General features: G+C 41.4%; 1 protein-coding gene across 1 annotated transcript in view; it reads right to left on the bottom strand.

Moving 5' to 3' along the window:
• LOC131432909 (B-cell lymphoma/leukemia 11A) overlaps window positions 1-23,441 on the bottom strand; it is a 42,791-nt gene that overhangs the window by 3,963 nt on the left and 15,387 nt on the right. Inside the window, exons 2-4 of the mRNA XM_058599487.1 lie at window positions 19,621-19,770; window positions 19,301-19,489; window positions 16,120-16,410 (exon numbers count right to left, since the gene is read on the bottom strand). Of these exons, the coding sequence (XP_058455470.1) occupies window positions 16,120-16,410; window positions 19,301-19,489; window positions 19,621-19,770 (630 nt within the window). The remainder of the gene's footprint in view (window positions 1-16,119; window positions 16,411-19,300; window positions 19,490-19,620; window positions 19,771-23,441) is intronic.

The following is a 23,441-nucleotide window of genomic DNA, read 5'->3' as shown; positions in this document are numbered from 1 at the left end:
TTCCGGTGGTGGTAGTTCGTTTCGTCCCCCTGATTGGAGAGTGTGGCCGCTCGCCACTAATAGCGATGCCAGCAGCAGCAGAAACAGAGTAGCAACAGCTTTTCCATTTGCCTACGGGACGACGGAAAGTCCATCCTTCCGATGCTGGGTTTTGGGCTATCGACGAACGTTACCATTTGCTGGGAGCTTCCGGTCGAGGGGAAAATGTGGAATATAAATGTCCGCATATTTATATATGATACGACCGGAGTTCGTCGGTGGCAGTAGCCAAAGCAGATGGTGCCGCCGTCCGATTGGGACCCACAATGGCAAACGAGTGTTGTCTCGGTTGTCTATTTAAGATTTTCTGACTTCCCGTGACTTTCTCGGGGATCGAAATAAAAGAACAGTGTTAGGTTATACTGTACTCGAAAAACCATTCTCGGACCGTTTCGACGGGGAGAGTGGTGTTGTTTTATTAAAAACTAGGTTGCACTTTTTTCGAGTGTGGAAAATTTTATGGCGGCTGCGGCATAACCAATCGTCCGGATGTTACGGCTAGGTGTCAATTTTCGTCGTGGTCGTCGTCGTCGAGAGTGACAGAACAAGAGCGTCCAGCCCGGAGCTTCCGACGGTCGAGGGGTTAAAGATGATCAATGGATGTAATCACTTTCGATGTGTTGATATATGGGGTAGGTTGTCGTGTTTTTTTTTTAAAGCCAGCAGGCTATTTATCGATAGGGAGAGCAAGTAGCAGCCAACGAAAAAAAAAGAAACATTTATTTTACTGTTCTGACAAGACCAATAAAAGCTGGCGCGAGGATGGATGCACAAGGATGGAGAAAAAGTTTAGAATTGAGTACGGATAAATTTCATTCCGAGCACGTTTCACGCAGGATTGAAACATGTGGTGAATAGATTATGCTTTCGAAAAGGCGGGGAAAAGGCAGAATATATCGACGGCCGGGCAAAAAGGGACAGTGGCTTTCACTGTTGGTTTTAATTTGGCGGTGAAAAATTGAAAATTTTCACTTCATTCTCCACGCTGATGCGATAATGACCCATGTGACGATAATGTGGACACACCTCAAATCGGTTTTCTTTTTTTTTTTGTTCCTTTTCGGATGTCATAATTTAATTACATACAAAACGACTGACTAGACGGCGAAGATATCGAAAGGGCAAATTGCCCTTCAGTGAGTGCTGCCTAAAGGAGCAATGCGTTGGTGTCGCGCTGCGTTGATTTTCGCCAGCCAGGTATTGCAAACGTGCGAACGTATGAAATATGTGACAATTAATCATGGCACTCTTCGCAACATTCCGCCAACTAAGATGCGAAGTTGATCGTCGGGTTCACACCCGCATTCGGTGAATTCGAGTTGTAACAGTGTCTCCTCCGTGCGCGTGTGCTCACGTATGTCCAAATGCTGTCGGTTGCGTGTTTTGAAGTCCAAAGAGTAAGACATAAACATAGTCTCCTAACCTCTAATTACGGAGGTATCTACGTGGCTCATTGAATACAGACCGATGCCGCTGGTTTGTCCGGCTCAGGGGGTGTATTTATAGTTCAACCGGTGCACCGTGACTCATAGCCAACCGACAGCCACGACAGACCCCTCGAAGAGCTGGCTGGGTGACAGTTCAGAACAGATCAGTAATTTTCCGTGGGCATTGTTTTCGCCCCCTCGCCGGCTCGAAACAGGGAATAACGAGGAAGAGCGGTTAGAGAAAGGTTAGCTGGCTGTCAACAGGGCCGGGAGTGGACCATCCCATCCCAGAGATGACGGTACGATGATGTTTCAATATCGACGTGATCTTTCGCCCTTCTCCCGCGCTGCAAGGAGTGGCCAGCCTTTCGATTGCAAAGATTACTCGGATGGAGATCGAATGGAATCTTGGCATCGGCAGGCGAAATAATAAAATAAAAAATACGAAAAAGGTAGTGGTAAGACCCTCTATCGCAGTCTGGAACGTGGCCCGTGGAGGAGATTAATGAGAACCCAGCAATATTGTTATTATGCAAGTGAATTCTGCCTGCGCCCACGCGCCCTGGCCAAGATCGTGCGCAGTCATTCATCAAAACTGCATTTTAATTTCTTATATATTGTTCACCCAGGCGAGCTAAGATAATGCAAAAAAAAAAAGATCTCGCCAGTGATATATGAAAAAATGTCACCCCGCCGAGTCTGGGCGCATGAGTTCAACAGTTATGACCTCGACATTTTTTACGCTGATCAGATCAATAAAAAAGATAAGGTCCTAGCCGGTAGGTAAAGGTAACAACAACAGCAAAAAAACTCGCAGTAAAAAGGTTACGCTACCAAGGGATGAGCATGTGCTACACGTCCTGCATTTGTTTACCCTTCTGCGATGATCCCGGTGGCATGTGCTACTTGAATATTAAGGGTTACCTTTATGTAAATCAAGCTTCCAATGGAAAGTGTTTCTGGATCGTGTTGGGCACGCGGCACCATTGGACCAGCATCATTTAACGGCCAAACGAGTTTTTTTTCTGTTAACTTTCGATTACGATGGAACAGCTCCGGCAACCTTCAGTTGACTATATTTCACCAGAAGGATGATTATATAAAATAATAATTTAGAGAAATTCTGATCGCGATGCTCCCAGCAGGACCCGTTTTTCGATCGATCGATAAATCAAACGAAAAAAGGACCAATCGAAAAAAATAAAACTGATAACAATCTGATGATCCTTTTTGTCCATCCTTTCCTGCTGGTAACGCCGTGCGAAGGGAAAGGATAATCATAATAGCCATCGGATGGTTCTTCGTCGTGTTCGTTCTGTGCACTCCTTCCCTATTGTTAGTAAACAATTCAAGGATGAAGAAATTTATAACCGCAGGTCACTTTATGCACCCGAGGCGTTCCCAGCGCGATGGCAGTAGCCTTTGTTTGTGTGTTCGATTTTTGATTTGTCATTTTCCGTTAGCAGACAGTTCAAGCGTGGGAACAACCAATGCATTCTCGGTTTGACAGGTGTCGCATCGCAGTAGGCAGATTTGGGAAATACTGTGCTCGTCGTTTCAAGTAGAAAAATTTGCCGGTCCAAAGTTTGAGCAAGTTCAGAAATAAACAGTAGAAAATGTGGTGGAATCAGAATTGACTTCAGGAATCAGGAATCAGAACAAATTGGCTCAAATGGCACGTTCCCCTTGATATTTGGAGATTTGTGCCTTGTCATCAATTTGTTTTTAGCATCATTTTCCCGATATATAAGAGGGAAGGATTGAAAGGAAATGGTAAGGGTTGGACTAGGAGGATGGGAAAAATTGACGACACAAAAACACATAAAAGCAGAAGTAAATTCTGCACCCCTAAGGGATGCTAAACAATCTGCTGAGGATCACATTTAGTGGAAGCAGAAGGAAATTCTGAACCTCTACGAGGTCCCGAACAGTCTGCTGTTAATAAAACCTCCAACCCCCGAGAGGATTTAGAGATCTTACAAAAGCGACACCATTCTGCACTCCCGGAAGAATGCAGAACGACTCGCAGTATGTACGAGCAGAAGTAAATGCGGTACCCCCCAGAGGATGCCAAACAATCTGCCAACCCCTATTTAAGGTGAATACAGAAGGGATTCATTCACTCCAGGAAGAACGATGAACCCTTCTGACTATAGCTCCTTACCACATTGGGTGAGAAACGAGAGAATATCCTTCAATTTTAGCTCCGCATACACAGACTCAACCATGTATGGAGAACCAAAAACCCGGATACGTAGCTGCGTCAATGCGGGACAGTTACATATCAGATGATATGAAGTACCATAATCGCATTCACACAAATCACACGAATAATACTCAGCACGTTGAATAGTAGCCATGTGATAATTGAGTTTGCAATGTCCAGTCAGAGCTCTGACCAGAATACTGCAATGTTGCTTGGAGAAATGCAGTAGACACTTTGACATTTTCAGATTTAAATCTGGTAGAAATGCTTTTGTCTGAGCGCAAGTTTGCAAGCTGCGCCAGTAGCTGGCATGTTTGGATGCAGCCCAAGAACGAATCTTGTGCTTTATCCAACTAGTTGAAAGTGGTAAAGCTGGTTCAGGACCAACGAAATCATTCGTTGCACCAGCTCTAGCCAACTCATCAGCCCATTCATTTCCAGTAATACCAGAATGGCCGGGTACCCATATGAAGTAAACAGCATTTGAAATGCTGAGGTCTTCAATTTGAGTTCGACATGCGATCACTAGATTCGACCGTGAGTCATTCGAACTGAGTGCTTTTAAGGCTGCCTGACTGTCGGAACAAAAATAAATACGTTTACCACAGATCCTCTGCTGAAGTGCCGATTGTACTCCACACAGAATTGCGTAGATTTCTGCTTGGAACACAGTACAGTATCTACCAAGTGAATGAGACTGCTCCAGCCTATTTCACGACAGTAGATACCAGCACCAGCACGACCATTCAACAGAGAACCGTCCGTAAAACAAACTATGTGTTCATCAAGTTGTCGTTCCAGACAACCAGACAATCATTCCTAACGAAGAGGATAGCTCACATTGAATGTTTTAAAAGGAAAACTGCATGTGAGAGTTAGGTCACTAGGAGCGAGTAAATACTCATCCCACGGAACCATTTGAGACCACAAGCGAGTGTGACTGGTAGCATATTCTAATGGGTTACTGTTCCAAAGCCCTGTAACCCTAAGACGGTATGCACAAGATAATGCTTCTTGTTTTAGGAACACATGTAGTGGTTTAATGCACAGTAGCGCCTCTAGAGCAGCAGTAGGAGTTGTCGTGAATGCTCCTGTCATCGCCATTAGGACCATCCTTTGGAGATGATTTAGCTTTGACTGAACTGTCGCGACTTCTCCTTTCTGCCACCATACAAGACATCCATATGCTAAAATTGGTCTAACGATAGTTGTGTAGATCCAATGAATATATCTGGGTTTGAGTCCCCATGATTTTCCAAAAGCTCGTCTGCATTGGCCGAAAGCCATGCAAGCTCTTTTAATCCAGAAATCAATGTGAGCAGACCAATTCAGTTTTGAGTCAAGAATAACCCCGACGTATTTAACTTGATCGACCACAGTGACCCCTGAACCAAAGAGCTGCAACGGACGAGCTCCTGTAATTATACTACGATGAGTGAAAAGCACCATTGATGTTTTGCCCGGATTTACAGATAATCCAAACCTGACAACACCATTGTTCAACAGATCGCAGGGCTTGCTGCATTAAATCAAAGAGAGTGTTAATGCTTATACCGGTCATCAATATATGATAATCGTCGGCAAAACCATAAGTCGGAAATCCAAGGTTATTAAGTTTCCTTAACAAACTATCAGCGACTAGGTTCCATAAAAGTGGGGATAGTACACCACCTTGAGGACACCCACAGACACTCAGCTTTCTAATCTCTGGCCTGCCGAAGCGATGATCAAAGAAGTTGATTGCTAAGCATTGCGTGTATCCAGTAAGGGAAAAACCCAAGATATTCCGTTCACGACTGCAATGTTTAACCTCCTGCAGCCATTCAGCCATCGGCACGGAAATACACCTTGACTTAGGAGTTCCTATTTTTGTGGCCTTTTACGACATGGAATAGGAAACCAGTGGATCAATTCTTGGTAAAAAATAATTCCGCCGGATGCCACACGGCTTACCTGTTTGGTGGACTTATACCACCGGTACAGGTGGACCGTAGCGTTATTCTTAGCAGTTGGGAAACCGCTACCGACACTACACGGCTATCTAGGCTGCTCAGAGAGGGAAGTTAACATTGATGGTCAACTTCCATGGATGGCCGAGCAGCCAGTGCACTCCTTCCCTATTGTTAGTAAACAATTCAAGGATGAAGAAATTTATAACCGCAGGTCACTTTATGCACCCGAGGCGTTCCCAGCGCGATGGCAGTAGCCTTTGTTTGTGTGTTCGATTTTTGATTTGTCATTTTCCGTTAGCAGACAGTTCAAGCGTGGGAACAACCAATGCATTCTCGGTTTGACAGGTGTCGCATCGCAGTAGGCAGATTTGGGAAATACTGTGCTCGTCGTTTCAAGTAGAAAAATTTGCCGGTCCAAAATTTGAGCAAGTTCAGAAATAAACAGTAGAAAATGTGGTGGAATCAGAATTGACTTACTCTAAATTGAATGAAGTTTTGAGCTTCTCTTCAGTATGGAAAACCATTGGTTTTGCATGGATGATGCAACAAATTCGATTCTAGACTGATTTCCAAAAAATTTCAAATCGTTGCAAATCGCAAAATTTTATATGAAAAAAAAATATATAAAAAAAACTCACTGGAAAAGAAGTTGAATGTTTTTCCAAGAGCTAAAATAAACAACTGAAAAAAATGAAGAAAACCGTCTATTCTCATTTCAAGCTTGTTATTGAAACTAGCATTTGACGATAATTTGATTAGTGCTATAAAAATTGACATTCAAAAGGTTTTTAAGTGAACACGTTTCACTTTATTATGAGACGCCCTTTGAGAGAGTTGTCTGTTGAAAATAAGATTAGCAGTTTTTGTTGAAACTCTAAATTATTTTTTTCCTTAAATACCTCATTTCGGTCCTTTCAGGTCAAGGGTTAAGTTCCAGAATCAAGGTTAAAAATTCGGTTTCAGAATCCAGGTTCAGATCAGAATCATGCTCCAAAATACGCATACGAGAAAAAAACCATCTAATACATAAAAACTAACTACGAATTTTTCTTTCATTGAAAGAGGCAATGAGGAAGAATGCATTCAATATTAAACAATCGGTTCTTTTGAGTACCAGTAAATGATTAAACTATTCTATACAAATTTTTATTCAATGAAATTCTATTCCCAACTTTCCTGTAGTTCACACCGTGTGCCACTCCGAGGATTTGTTTGATCTGAATTGTTCCGCCTTTTTGTCTGCAAACATGCAGTGTCGCATTATTCAAATGTTATTGCCTTGTGTTTGCCAGAAATCAGCAGAAATTCATGATCATAAAACCGTAACAAGTTTCCAACAAAAAGCCTAAGGTTTTCTTAACAAGTCCGAACATAATTCTTTTCTCATTAGTAATTAAATAAACAAAGTATCAAAAAGAGAAAAATGTAATTGTTTATTTAATTCAAATTTTCTTCCAATGAATTTCTATTTCCAACTTTTCTCTAATTTGCAACTCTGAGTATTGTTCTGGTTTGTTCCGCCTTATTATCTACAAACGTGTGATGACGCATTATTTAAATGTTGCCTAATTGAAAATTTTAGGTGTTTTCTTGACCATAAACTCGTAACAAGTAAATAACAAAAAGTTTAAGGTTTGACTAACAAGTCAGAACATAATTCTGTCCTCATTAGAAATAAAAGAAACATAGTATAAAAAGAAAAAATGATAATTATAATACCCATTTATGTGCAGGAACATGTAATATTGTGTTATTGGAACACTCCATGACATGAAATTCATTAAAACAAAAAAAAAATTGATTGCGTCCGCTGCGACTTGAACCGAGAATCATTGGATTACAAAGTACGACCGTTAATTGACTGAACCACAGAAGTAAACATCTGCTTGTCTGGTAAAGGTTGCGTATAAATTCATACAGTCGCATTTGCTAGCGAATGCGAATTTTAGTAGACCTGGAAAATTCATGCTACTCCAATATTTAAAAAAATGTAAAATTCAATTCTTTTTGTGTGCGGTCTTTTAATAATTATTTTTCATCTAGGAACTTGAAGTTATTTATGTTCAATAAGGCACTAATCAACTTCAAATGTTGATTTTAGTAAAGGACTAAAGAAACAGTTATGCAAATAAATCAAAGGCGCAATGTTTTTTAGCTCCATTTTTAGGTTAGTTTCCTAGTTCATACAAAAGAATTGAACAGTTTTTTTTCAGTGTGCACTTTTTCAGAGTACCGAATAGGTTACCTTCAAACTTTCCTTAGGTACTTTTTTGACATAAGCAATAGATTCCGAGTCACAGCCAGTTGATGAAAGTGCATGAAAAATTACATCTGCCCTTTTTCGAAAGTCAGTTTTGGAATTAAATTAGGCTCTCCATACCAGAGATGATGCCAAGACGACAAAACTCAAGAATCATTTTTTTTAATTTGGGATGCCATGAAAGCTATGCATTTCTTCCGTAAAAATTCAAGACGCATCGATAATTTTTTGTAATCAAGATTTAAAATAGGTTCAATAGTAACTGATTTTATCGTATTCACTTTCCCAAAAACCAAGTACCATTTCAGCACATTTAAAGTAGGAACTGGGTCATTGCCAAGAGATTCAAGTTATAACTTGCAATGAACAGCGTTTTCAGCTACAATTTCTCATACGGAAAAAACAGTTTCAAATTGCTTTGGAGAATTTGAAAGAAAATTTTCGAAACAAAACAAATTTAAAATCATTATCGCATGCAAAATTATTCCCATTTGATGAGTTTAATAAAATTGTATTCTCTAAGAAGGTGTAGGCAGATACAATCAACCTCAATTATTCCATACCATTACCATTTCTGACAACCACTTAATGACGAAGGAATAAACCATCAAAACGTTGACCAGCAACGGAAAATTTAAGTAGATTGGGAAGGTAATATCTTGAAAATTTTCGGTGACCTGAAATGATTGATCGATCAGCGAATTTTAAACATGTTTAATATAGGGAAGCGTCCAAAACAAATAGTTTGCCACACTGAAGACGTGTGAAAAGTTTCTTCCAAATCGAAATATGTAGCGTATGATGACTTGTTTCCGATAGCTGAAATTGCTCTTCTTTTTTTATTGAGTTGATGATTTTTTGTTTGTTGTCGAAACTTAAACCATTCAATAGATCTCTTCTCCCACGCCAACCGGAGACTGGTCAGCTGGAAATGGGTGTGGTCACGTACGACCCATTCCGGCCGGATCAGATTGTTCGTTTACGAGCGGTAAGGAATTAGCCTTTCTCAAATTTACATTTTTGCGTCCTTTTCCAGGGGCATTGTTTGCTCAGGACGGACTTTAATCCGTTCGGGTCTATTTTGGCAGGCGAATCGGAAACGTGTTATCAGTGTGGCATAATGCTTCGGCCGGGGCTATAAACAATTTCTCTCGCCCCCCCCCCTCCCCTCCCCCACCGCAAGAAGGGATGTGAGTGTCGATTTTTATTACGGTGCGGGCCCATTATCAGCTTAGGATCAACCGGAAGGGTCGTTCGGTGAATAAATATACTTTCTCCGAAGCATGGAATCGTCTTCTTCACAAAGAAGGATTCGGACAGTACCCTTTTTTCGGACAAAATTTATGCCCCTTGAGTGTGGAATATTAAACACCATCCTCTGTGCCAGTGTGTGCCTCTGGCACGGGACAATCGAAGATTGTCCTCTCGAGGCGTCGTCATTCTTTCAACGCGCGAGATCCTTTTAATTGAAGACGCACACAAAACAACTAAAGGATAATTAACATAACCATGAACGACACGAGTTGTTGCACCTCGACCCCTTTTCCCGGAATTCAAGCTTTTGTTTTCATCTTTCGCTTCGCATCATCCGCGCATTTACGCGTCGTCTTCATCGTCATCGCCGTCGCCGTTGCAACCTATCGTATCCCGTATTCACCGGGTCTAAGAGCACACCTTTCCGGCAGAGCGCACCGGCTTCGGTGACGGCAACAGTCGGAGGAGCAGCGCCCGCCTGGTATGAATGAATAATAAATCGAAAGAGGCAAAAACACATCCGCATGGCGCGGTCGGTCGGCACACGCGTCTATCTGCTACCTCCGGAGAACCGCGGAATCCACGGTGGGGTTATGTTTGTACTCGCGCGCCGTACAAGCTGTCAACAACGCGCGTGGAATGATTTTGTAGGTTAGTCGGATCTTCGGGTTTTGTTTACGGAAAATGTGAGACACAAAAAAAATGTACTCCCGGATCGTCGGCACAGCCAAAGGATTGAAGCCACCGGCTGTACTGCTATCAACGCACTCGGGTACCATAAGGTTAGGGATCGTTTTTTTTTGTTCTAATATAATCGAAATTTATTCCTGATCGCGACGACGGGTGCCACACACAGACAAATAGTCCGTCACACGGGGCGTAACGTCATTGTTCAGCGGGAGCTGGAATAGTTCTTTCTCGTCCTGCGGTGTTTCACTTTCACGGAAGCCGGTTCGGGTTCGAAAGTGAAACTGGGTTTCGGATAAATGAAGTAAAAAAAACTCTAGATTGTTTGAATGAGCCCGGATAATCAGCTGAATATCAGCTGGTGCATTCAAAGCCCGAGCAGATGCGCTGTTCGCCACCCCCGGGACGTACTAATCGAAAGGGGTAAACCATATATTCAAATGTCAACGGAAAAGTATGGGCAGGTTTTTTCACCTCCATATGCCCGTGCCAACCCGCTGTCAGTTGCCGGTGTAAGACGATCCGTTGATTGATTCGAGTGTAGCTGGGATCTAATCCTTTCCTGTGCCACTCTCGGCACAGATCTTGGACCAACCGAGACGAGTGAGTAGGACGACAAATAAGACAATATCAATTACGTTGCCGGCGTTTGTGTCAATCAGAAACAATACTGCTTTCGATGTTGATAACGAAGCGAAAACGGGTTCTGAGGAAGGCAGGATTATCCTCCGATAGTACGTTTGCAAATAAGTCAGAAAGTCCACGGTGTCGTGTCAGAAACAGTTGTGCGAGTCTCTGCGTTGGTTATGACATGTGACGTCATAACAGCCAGGACCAGAAGTTTCCTCGGTGGACTTGGCCGGAGACACATCTAATATTGACATTTTAATTTGCTTTACTCTGTGCTACTTCGGCAGCGACCCTTTTTCTTCGAAACACAAGGAGATAATCACCTCGCGTGGTTGGGTGTCTTTTAGAGCAAAGTAAACCACCACGATCCATCCACGATGGGGTTTCGACAGAAAAAAAAAGGATTGTGCAGTGCTCTTCTGGCTTTCCAATAACGGAGGAACCATACGTGGTTGTGCTGTGTGGCAACCTGGAGAAAGCAGTGCAGTGCTGGCGAGCTCATTCAAACTAGGGCTAGGCAGAGGGGATAAGAAGCTCATTCTGGTGCAAAAGGAAAATCTATTATTTGCAGGAATGGAATTTCACATAAAAGCAATTGTATTGCTCGACACAGCGGACACCGGGAGGGTGAGGACCCATCCGACGACCGACCGACCGACCAGCGCCGGGAGTTCGCTGGTTTTACTCCTGCAGTGACAAAATATTGGCCGAGACAGGATATAAAGTATCGTTTTCTCTTCGTTTTGCCTCCACGTTGCCGCCGCCGCCGAAGCCACCGCAACAGTGCTCCTTCGGTGGTGGTTCGCGTGCATCCGCATATATGCAGCTTCCTTCCGTCTTACCGGGTGGCCAAGGCTATCGAGAACAGAGGCACAGAGATTCAAACAGATGGCGTGACCGGATCAATTGGAGCCGTCTGAATTGCGACAGTCAAGTCTTAATTCTACTATTTTAGAGCTTGTCTTTTAATATCTGGACACAAAGAAAAGTTCTTTATCGGTTAGTTAGATAACAATTTTAAGTACTCAAAATGAAAGTCAGATTTTGCAATAAGAAGATATAATATTGATCCGTTTTTTTTCGAATATCACTAAACATAATTTGGACTCTTTGGACCAACAGGTTAACCATTGATCCCTTCTTCTGTTTGACAATCGTGCAACATTGCTTGATTGGGCGAAATTAAAGGCAAGCTACAAAAGAATTCTTCCCTGCAGTGACAGCTTGCCAAATCAGACTAAAATTTTGCAGATTAATTGTGAACTTTAATGTATGGAAGAATACACTTTTTCAGGCCTTCCTGATTGTGCATTCGGATTTCCAGTGTTTTTTTTTTGTCGCAAACACCTTCATTTTTTTGTTTACAACTGTAAATACCTCGCAGAATCAAAACTTTCTTGTGATTTATCAGCTAAAACGAATTAAAACTTGCTTAGGTTGTCACATCGACCAATGGCTTTATACAAATTTTGTACGGGAAACTGCTCATGATCAACCTTCACGCACGTTTTGTCGTCCAGGAGAATGTACACAATTAAACCCACTTCTTGAGCTCGGTAAAATAAAATGCCGAAACGAATCCGCAACACACACAATTTTGCTGATTGTTCAATAATCAATATTATGTTTTCTGAGATTCGTTTAGTAGATTTGTTGATTTTTCGGAAAAGTGCATCGTTTTGCCGAGATTTGTTAAAATCTTGTGCTAAACTCATCGGTAATTAACAATTATCCCAAAATCAGCAAATACGTTTACCGAAATTTCGAAATATGTGTTAGCCTTGTCGAAATTCGGCTAGTCAACTGTCTTTTTCGTTTTACATTTTCGCTTGACACTACGCAATTGTTTTGTGATGAAAAAATTCGGAGAACATTTCCGGTGATCATTAGACAAAATGGAATTAGTCCAAAAAGAAGGCGTGAGAATCTACGATCTATTCAGTAAGTATAAAAACTACAAATGTTGAAACAGGCAGCACTGTTATCAATGAAACAATTAACGAAGCGAGTGGCGGGAAGTTATTAAGCGTGTAGCTGTCAGAAATTGTTTAGTCTAAAACCGAACACGAGTATTAAAAGCTATCTCTGAGAGGAATTAAAACCTAATATTAAAAGTAGCTTTGGTTATTGGTAGCTTGAATCTACGAAGAAAGATTATTGTAAGTAATTGAAACTTATGTAAAAATTCAAATCGAACCTACATTTCTCTTGCATAGAGCTAGAAGTTTACACTAGGTGCGGGAGACTGCGTAAAATTATAAAGGCATACCGATTTGTGTGAGTAAAATTACAATTATTACTAAAACTTAATCTAAATTAAAAATAAATTACAGCTTAAAGCTAAAATTGAACTACACTAAAAGGGTGGTTTGATTTGCTAAAGAATTTCGGAATCCCCACGTGCCCCGCGTTCTTGTTCTACGGAACAACAAATTTTTGTTGATTATTTATAGGAAGCACCTTCTAGGTCCTGCTTTCACTGTCAGAAAGTCATTATAGGATATGTCGAAGAACTTCAAAGACGTGTCAACCGACATATTAGACAATCGGCGTTTAGTCCGAATTGCATATTTTACAATTGTACTTCCTCGAAATAAAGGTATTGAAATGCATATTTTTTGTATGATTATACAAAAATTTATATCATTAAAATTAAATTAAAATTTATATCATTAAATCCCATCTATATCGAAAATTTATATCATTGATCCCCAGTTGAATGTTCACAATTAAAAAAAAAACGAATGATTTGTTTACTTTCAATTGCTGAAGGCTCAGTAATTCATAAATTTCACTTCGGTTGCTTTTGCCGAACATTCAGTAAAGATTATGCCGAACAGACAGTAAACTTTCCGCTGACAATTTCGGTAATAACTAATAAGATTGCGAGACTCTGCAATTCTATATTTTGCCAATATGAATACCGAGTACTCGGCGTTGCAAATTTTGACAATCATTTAGCCGAGATTCGTACTATACTATCGTGTATACTTCGTTTTCCGTAAGAACCTCATTCCGGTGACTGGAATCCGTATCAGAGTCCTGTTTGGTTGCTTACCGGCCCGAAAAGAGCAAAATTTTTCTCGTAGATGAATTCGTTTGTAGGCGCTTTGGTTGGTTAGATGAATTCGTTTGAAGGCACTTTGGTGTCTTTGCGATATCAAAATCCGACTACCCTTGGTTTACCCTAATCATTCTCAGCACCTTCAAATGCGACTTCCGATTCTTAGTTCCACTACGACGTTTGCTGTCAACCTGCCGGACGATAATATGCCACTCACAGAAATGTTTGAGAACGCTGTACACGGTCAATTTGGTCAATTTGAACGAAATCATGGTTTTAGAACCGGCTGTCAAAACATTCCAGTGCTGACCACTACCAGCGCTACAGTAAACTGTACAGTGTGTCCAGATTTTAAATGACTTAAGCTTTATTTCTAATTGAGTGTGTAGCAGATATATTTGAAATGTTTTAGCGAAACTCAACTTTGAACACATAAAAACATCTTTCTTCTCCGCAGAACTAACGTAAATCTGTCACTATATCTGTGTCTTCAACAGCAGCAGCAGCAGCAGAAGCCGGAATGACAAACGGTTTTGCCTCATATATCTTTTTCGCACAGCATAAAAACCATCGCAGTTACTAACTCGGCCACACGAAACATATGGTTTGAACTCTAGCCAACGGAAACCCCCAGAACGTCCGGGACTTCGGTTCGCCTCGGGAAGCGGAAAACTCACTCCGTGTGACCACAGCGAGATAGTTCCCGACGAAATAAAATAGCAATAAAACCAGTCTGATTAGCCCATTCTACTAGTGCTGCTGCTGCTGCTGGTGGCGGAAAAGCTGCTCGAATGATGCTATGTGTGATTCTATCTCTCTCTTTCTGGTGCTGACGGTGAATAACCCTTTGCTTTTGGTTTGGTTTGTCTGTTGGCGTCTTCGAAGTGCAGCAGGCTTTCGGTCGACCCCCGACGTGAGCCAGAGAACCAGAGTAGGAAGTGGTCGTAAAAATTTCCAACTCGACACATTTAAAACAAATTCACAGCAAATATCGGACGTCGTAAAGTCCCATATATGCCTTCTTGTCGTCGGTTCTCGGATGTGAGGAAGCCAGCAAGGAGAGGTCATTTCTAGCCAGCAAGTGCCATTTCTCGAAACGTGCGGAAACGAGAAATGGGCTTCCGTTTCTTGTGTCGCATCCGACCATTAGATTGTGTCCTGCATTTGCATAAATGCCCAGGTTAAGCTTATTCACAAACATGCTCATACAGACATACCTATACATACAGAAACACTCCTGAAGGAAAAGAATCTCAGCGGAAGGGACAGACAAATGCCACCCACTCGACACTGGAGACTAGCTAGCCGAGGTTCGTGTCCAGCATGAAGTGCCAAGATTCCCAGAGACCGTGCTGAACCGGAGAGGGATTTCGTGATTCGTGACATTCTGAATAACCACTCGGTAACAATGACGTTAGGACGGTCTCCGGTTTCTGTTTCATCGGGTTCGATGCAGGGGAAAGCAACCGTAGCGAAGAATAAGAAGAGCAAACTCTTGGGATTGAGGTTACAACAAAAGCCGCTGCTTTGTGTTCTTCTTTTCGGGAGTTACCTCCGCATCCGAAACGTCATAATCGTTGGTTTCCTACTGCGTAGTCGCCCTTCCCCAGCAGCAGTAGCACACTCTCGATTCACTCGAATCGCAGGCTGGACGGACGGCCAGCATCCGATGACACAATGGACCAGGAGGACACGGTAGATTTTCCAAATCACCGATATTATTTATAAACTCTTTCCCCGCACCGTTAGTTGTTATGCTGGCTTTCGGGGAAAAAAGGGTATTAACACCAATTTGCGCAACAGGGAGGAAGAAAATTTGCCGCACTGGGTTAGAAGGGGGGGACGAAGAGAAGCGGGAAAAGAACTCGAACAAAGCGCTGAATGGATGCAACCGAAATGCAGCTACCGTGACTTGATGGACATCTGGGCTTGCTGAAAGGGTTAACCTACTGTGGGCAGGAGTGTGAGAGAGCTTGTCAAAGGGCATTCAGGCGCGCGAGAGTATTAAATCACCGAATGACTGGACTACACAATTACGGCTTTGGATTTTAATCTCTTCATTTTTGTCGTTCCAACCATACCAACCAAATGTCAAGAGTCTCGGGGTCGGAGACAAAGCAGCATTCATAGATAACCTTACTTTCCGGACTGGAGGAACTGCGAGGAATGGACCGGACTGAGCACTTGGTATGAATAATTAATTAGTAGTAATTGATATTTTTATGCATTCTGCATGTAATCACAATTGACAAGTGACTGAACTGGACTGGACTGGACTGGACAGTGTCTATTCAGGCAACCCTTTTGCCTTTTACTGATGGCACATGCTGCTGCTGCTGCTGCTGCCGCCGCTCTACCGACGAGTATGTGTTACACATTCCCAGCAGGAAGCCACTGGTCAAAACAAGCACTAACACACAACCACGGTAAACACGAGTGGGCACTTAAACGTTTCAGCTGGACATCATCAGCAGAAGAGGTTTTTCAAAAGAGGATTAAAATGCTGTTTGAATGGATGAGGCGTGCTGTGATTTTTTTTCTGGTTTGCGCTCTGTAGCTATCACATAGAATAGTTGCGGTAAGGTCAGGTCACTACTTACCATTGCTGGTTGTGTTGGACTCGGCATCCGCCACTTCGGTGCTGGTGCGGGGTCTTTTCAGGACAGGTTCACCACCGTCGTCGTTTGGAGACGACCGGTCATCTCGGCTGCCGATGTTGATTGCAGCATCGGATTCAGGCTGTTCCTGTTTGATTTCTACAATCGGCGTTCCACCGCCGGAAACCGTTGCCAGTTTGCTAGGGTCGTCATCCTCGGCACCGCTACCGCTGCCACTGGTGCCCAGTGGACTGGCGGTCGACGGACAACGGGTGGAGGAGGCAGTTTCTGTATCTGTAAATCGAAAAGAAAAAACCAAACGATAAACGTTTAGTTCAGTGTGTCGTGGTCTAGGAAACTCAGTGTTTTTCGAAAATATTGAATATTTATTCAAGAATTTTGTATACTAGTAACTTTTCAAGTTGAATTATTAAATAATAAATAAATTATAACGTTTCAAGAAACACTATCTATAAATAGAGCAATTCCAGAAATGGGTAGCAGGTGATCTGACTTCTTAAAAAAGTACTCGACTTTTTTCAGTGTATATTTTATAGAGTTCGCAATCGTTTTCCTAGAACTTCTTCTTCTACACTATTTTTGTACAGATAACCGTTTCTGAGCTACAGTGATACGAAAAAATACGTCACTCATTTTTAAAGTTAGTCTTGAGTCAAATTGGAATCTTTATCCATGCAAAATAAACGGTTTGTCATACTGAAGATGTGTGCAGAGTTTCATTCAAATCTGAGCAAGTTGTTTCTGATTGTGGTCAAAAGCTCGTTTCGATTTTTCAACCATTTTTGTCTCAATTTTAGATGGTTTTATGGCGCCATTAGTGACTGCTGAATTTTATCCAGTTATGACTTCCGATTCCGGAATTATAGAGTGATGAGTGTAAAAAATTCCATTCGAAATGATGATGCAAAAAAGTAAAAATATTTAAATCTGTTTCAATAGATAGGCCTTGTTAGGTAATGGCAATGGAAACATTTCCGAGTCCCAGTGCCAGAGTTAGTGGTCAATAATTCTAAAATGAAACTTGCTCCAATTTCTTCCATAGTAAGAAAGTCGTCATTACACCACTCGGTGGATAAAAACAGATTTTTATTAGCACTTCGCCTCTCGATTTGCTTCTCATCGGTTAGATATAAAATTAGAAAATCGAATTGATTTCGACTCTCGTCATAACCAAAAAAACAAAACAAACCACTGAACCAGCTCAGTTCGATTAAACCGTTCATTTCGGCATGACAGGAACAATTTGGCAATCTTTTCACTGGTTATGGTGTGGTTTGTGAAAGCAGGTGCAGAAACCAGTAGTGAGTGATATAAGTTGAACTTCTACCGGTCGGACAAAGCATCATATACGTGTTCAGCATTGTTTTCATAGGTTTGCTTTCGGAAAGGTCTTCCTACATACTTCCAGAAAACCCCTTTCATTTTATATCTTATAAGATGAAGATGAATGAAGCGTAGCAGTTCATGCAAATTTACGTGCAAGAACATGTAATATTGTCCTTGAAATGAAATTCATTGAAATAAAAAAAAAAGAATACTAATAGCAACCACCGCGACTTAAACTGAGAATCATTGGATAACAAAGCACGTCCGTTAATCGACTGAGCCACAGAAGCACATCGCTGCTTGGTTTGTAAATGGTGCATACAAATTCATGCAGTCGCACTTGCTGGCCAAATGCAAATTACAACCGAGACCAGAATAATCAAGATAGACTGATAAGCAAATGTAAAACTATCGATTTTGAATACACGATAAAATATCTGAAAAATCATTCTTCAGAAGAATAGAATCTATCGATTATCATGGTATTTATCTGATTAATAAGCTTAGATGGAAGATATTTAAATTTACTTCAAGACGGAATCTTAGAAACAATGTCAGTTTTTATTTCTCTATAATTACCATATGTAGTCTCTTTTCAAGTAATCTTACTTCAACTTCTATTAGTAACTGTCACAGCAATTGATTTACAATTCTCTCATTCCCACTGGAAGTACATTAGTTGTGCATAGAATGTAAAACTTATGAGAAGTGACAATATTAGATAATTCTCATCGGAAACAATTGTTGTTAACTTTCCTAAAGTGGCAGCAGTTGTTAAAAATGTTGTTTTCGCTTAAAGCTAAAATTAGCACAGGTTTGGACCTGTGGAAACATCAAACCCAAAAAAATCAGTCTGAGTTGTCTCATCCGTAATTGAAAACGTTTAATCCGGAATGTTAGCAGTTCGTTAGCTTTACGTTGTATTTGACAGGTCGATTGCTCGTTTGTAACAAAGCTGTCATTCCAAACGAACAACTGTCGTCACTCTGATTTTAGGCATTCTAGATTCTACCACTAATTATCTGAAATAAATTATTCCATCTAATCGAATCGAAGCGTAGAAATATTTCCAATCAGTAGGCTAAATTAAATTGAAAATTTCCGGTACATTGAACTATTATATAGAAAACAAAGACGTAGTTCTACGTCATATGATGAGCAGTTCCTTTATCTCAGAAAAAAATGAATCGATATTTTTAAAGGTTTTATCTGTTTATCGGCATTGAGCACGAACATTTCGATAGTCCCACGACAAAAGGGCTTAACTGCAAATGAGAGCCTCTCTTTGTTTACTTTCTCTTTTGATTATTACGAAGCCATTATTGCAAATTCTCTAAAGTTTCCAATATAAATCGAAAGCTTGTAGTTTTACCTTGAAAGTTTTGCGAAAAGTAAAGCGTCAAATATAAAATCTGTTCGGTAAATCGTTAAAGGAAAAGTAAACAAAGAGAAACTGTCATTTGCAGTTAAGCCCTTTTGTCGTGGGACGGTCGATTTGAGTAAAAACCGAAAAATCGGTATATCTGGCAACGTTGATTTTGATAATCAGAAGCAGTGGTGCCATTTATACAGATTTATCTGAAGATCCGACACAGAATACAGATGGCATATAGAACGTTCAAAAAAATTAGCGACGTAAACACCACAATGTGATTATCAACATAAATAAATTGAATGAAATGGAATAATTTTATAAATTTAATTGAACTAACCAAATTTTGTCATATTATGGAATGCATATTTTCATAATATAGAGTTTTAAAAGAATCATCTGGCACCTCTGGTCAAAAGTATTTAGTTATTCGAATGCTAAATTTAAAAAAAAAAGCAAACATACCTTCGTTAAGCCTTTTCGGCGTACTGGAAGCGCCATCCCGTAGCATTTCGGCAGGGCTGGTCGGTGGCGGGGTGTGCACCCGGGACCCGCTGGATTTCCGCACCGTGATGGGAGCCGAAATCGAAGGTCGCCTAGAATTGGCCACCGTCAATGGTCGGCCATCGTCCGAGTCTCTGTCACCGGCCGTTGCTAAAGTAGAAATTGAAAACAAAATAATAAAACAAATAAATTAGAAACAAAAAGTTAGCTCATGAGCCTTAAGTATTTTTTCTATTTTTTTTTTGTTTTGATTTTCAGGCAAGTTCACACTTCACACATACCTTGCGAATAGCATTGGCCATAGTTTTCCTTGTTGCACTGGAGCACTTTGTGCTGGATGAATCGCACGATGTCGGAGAGGGCGAACGTTTTCTGACAGGACCCGCATGTTAGGATATCTTGAGTGCCTTCAGATTCGCCGGTGTCTGAATCTGCGGATGGAAAGAAAGGGGTTGAAGAATTAAAAATTATTATCTCATCACAGCTAATTTAATGAATTTAATTAGATTTCTTCTACTACCTCTACTACTACTGCTTCTGCTGCTAATACAACAAAGTCTCCGGTAAAGAAGCTGACTGACTTTCCGGACTGTTTTCCTTCCCGCAGGAGGGATTTGTGCGGGTCGGAATTTTTTGCACGCCTTTCGGTTTAATTAAAAGGAATGGGTGTTCGCTGGAATTCTTTTCTGTTTTCGGGGATTGTCACTGGCAAACAACAACCTAGCGACAGTAATAGTAATGGCCGGACTAATAGTGGTCGAGTTCTTTCTGCTGACAGCTCACCATGGCTTTCGTTTTTACGAGCTACAAGAATAATAACCATTGGCCGTTAGTGTCAGAAACTGAAGGAATTTCGGTTGACACTTAACTTTCCTTTCAGTAGGAATTCCTGCCCGCAGGATACTGCAATGGACCCTTGCTGTACAGCGGAGGTGGTAGGACAATAAAAGTTTGTGCGAAAAACACTTTCCTAAAAACTTATTTATATCGAGAGTTATAAATTGCGCTATTTTCATTTTTCGGAATTAATATAATAAATTGTGTCGCCCATCTTCAGCCTCGAAATGGACTGCAGAGCGGACGAACACCCCACTACTAATTTTCGGAAGCGTATTCTCCGAGCGGTTGCCTGTAAGGACAAATAAGTTCGATTTTATCTTCCTCCCAGCCTGAAAACGGTTGGCTCGGGGGTAGCCTGAATGAGGACAGGATAACACTATATCTATTGGAAGATGTGTAATTAATGTTTCTTAGAGAAGCGAGAAGGATGAATCTTGGATTGCGATGCGGGTACCGTGCCGGGAGGACAGGAGAGGGTTTGGGAAGTAGCGGAAATAAAATTGAAATAAAAATCACTGCCAGCGCCAGCAAACTCCACAGATGAGTGCCAGAATAGTCATTAAATAGTGGGGCGGTTGGTGGTCGTAAACCCCTGGGTACAGAGATCAATCTCTACGAGAAAATCTCCTGCAAGTACCAGAAGCTGGGTGCTGTGACAGTTGTTATGTCCCTCCTGGCTTGAATTGACCTATTTGCCAAGGATCCGTAAAATAAAAGATCCGGCACGATGGGTCCATGAAGAGGACATTAGTTCCAATGACTACAACTACAAGGGGGATGTGATTTTACGACCAGTCGAAGGATCGAAACAATTAATATGGTAATTTTTGCTACACTAGGGCCGGGAGTGTCGTAATCCAAGTGCCGTATATTGGACTAATTGGTGCTAGGCGCTTCGGAACCGATGACGCATTCAATATAAATAATTTCGCACACTGCGGAACAGATACTCATAAATTGCGCTCCAAATTGATTGGCATTTATCGAGCAGTTCTCGATCGGTGTAGATAAAGTTTATGCGGCATTAGACTTAGGGTTTGATGTCGGACTTTTTTTCCACTGGATTTAGTCACATGAGTAATTATGGTGAAATATTGAACGGCATTGGTTCTATCGACATTGATGCGAAAGAAAGAGCGTTATATTGTTAATATAAAATCACAAAACTTTAACTTAAACGATTTATTTTGGGTTTCCGTATTGACGTCGAAATCGCCATCAACTCAGTTTTTACTTTTTTAGTAGTGGTAAGTGAGGAAATAACCAAAAAAACTAGTGCTGATATAAACTGTTTTTAGTGTTTTTAAAATGTCGTACTTATCACATAGCACTAACAAAAATAATTTCATCTATTTTGTAAATCAGTCGGAAGACATGTGCAAAGTTTTATTCAAATCGGAGTATGTGAAGTCTGATGACTTGATATTCATTTCTAGAATTCATTCCTTGTATTATGGAAACAGTGTCTCATAATCAGAAGCGGTTCCGAACCAGCACGTGATTTCTTCAGCGCTGGAATCAAATCCATGAAATAGGTATTTGTCGGGCCAAATCTAGGAACTAATAATACAGTAGCTGGTTGCCCAGAGATTAACACTGGAACAGCAAAACTGTTTCACTTCATATAACCATGCACTCGCAGAATGATTAAATATTGCCACACACAGGAAATTTTAGACCTTTCACGCGTCACCGATTTTGCAACACTTATGGAAGAAACAAATGAGTCGTTCTCCTCTCGTTAAGTAGGGGAAATATCTAAATTTTTTCTCATCTCTACAATCAAAACTAGAAAAACTCGACAATTCTTCCGAGGCTTATCGTCAATTTTTTTTACTATAGAAAATTGAATTCCGACCTCTCTAGTCTCTGCATTATTTGTATCAATTCTACATTTTAGCAACCTTACAGTTACAGTATGTACTATCCATGTGCCGAGAGTCGATCGAAATTTCGCTTCTCAAAGCACCTGCGAAGTCAGCACAGCAAACTAGCAAATCACCATGGATTCTAGTGACAGAGACCAAAAAAAAAAAGAAAAATACCCTTCCCGAAAACCGCAAGACTACAAATCGAATTCCCTTATCGCTAATTCGTCCACATGAGAGAATCGATTGTTTCCTGCTGCTACTGCCGGTGGCCTTCCCAGTTTCCGTATTGTTTTTCTCCTTTCGGGTGCCCTTTGTTTTATAACTGTGCCGGTCCACAAGTCCATTACATCAGGCGCACTCAGGGACACGGGGCGACCAGAGTAGCTGTCGTTGTCGAAGCTGCTGCTCGCAAACGTATATTTATTAGATTAATTCTGGCTCGATGGGAAAACTCCGGATATATCGATTCTCCGGAAGCTATTTTTTTTCGGTCCCGTTCGGACGCGCTTATCGCGTCCGTTGCCAACCGAAGCGTGCGAAAGGGATGCCAAAACTATCAATAATTTGATAAATGAACCCGCCGTCGTCAGGCGGCGATTCGCGCGATATGGCATTGTTTTTTTTCCTTCCCGGGCTGGTCCTTTTTGGTGTAACCTCCAAAACGGACAGTGTGATCCTGGTGCCGCAGACTTGAGTAATGACACAAATTGGAACCGGAACCGCTGTCTTGCTTGACGACAAAAAGAACAATCTAGATTAGCCGATAAGCAAACACAAGTTTGTCAAGTTTCGCCAAATGGGCAAAACAACAAGCAAATAAAGTCGAATTAGTCGAGGGACACAACCTGCTACCGACCGACCGAGTGCAAACATCGATCCGAGTAAAGCGGCCACTTGCGTCATTATATTAATAAAACTAGAGCTGTCTGAAGTCGAACGAGGCAGGCTGTGGCTTTTGCGGTGGAAATCTATATCCATCTGCTGCCTGATGCTGCCGTGGATGGTTTCGAGACGGCGGAGGGGGTGATGCTATTAAAACATATAGATGTAGAGCAAATAATCCCCCGAAGCAATGCGAATGCGGGATTAGGCTTTTTCGTGTGATATTTGCACACCAACTCCCGCAACTAAGCAACGAAGCGGAAAGTCATAGCAACGCCGCAGGCCAAATCACCATCAACTGTCCATCGTGTCACAAATTCGTTCAATTTAATTAGCATTGAAGCCACACGTCCAATTACATTTCCACCACAACCAACCAAACACCCTTGAAGCAATAAATCTTCCGAGTCCTACACACCGAATCACCCCTCGTTAGCTCACGATTGAAAGTCGTAGTCCGACCGCGCTGACCAACGGTCAATACAGCCACTTCGGTAATCTTCGGTTGT

This window comes from Malaya genurostris, chromosome 2 (genome assembly GCF_030247185.1).
Source record: "Malaya genurostris strain Urasoe2022 chromosome 2, Malgen_1.1, whole genome shotgun sequence".
Taxonomy (NCBI): domain Eukaryota; kingdom Metazoa; phylum Arthropoda; class Insecta; order Diptera; family Culicidae; genus Malaya; species Malaya genurostris.
Note: the sequence above shows the minus strand (reverse complement) of the source record. Positions and strands in the feature narration are given on the sequence as shown.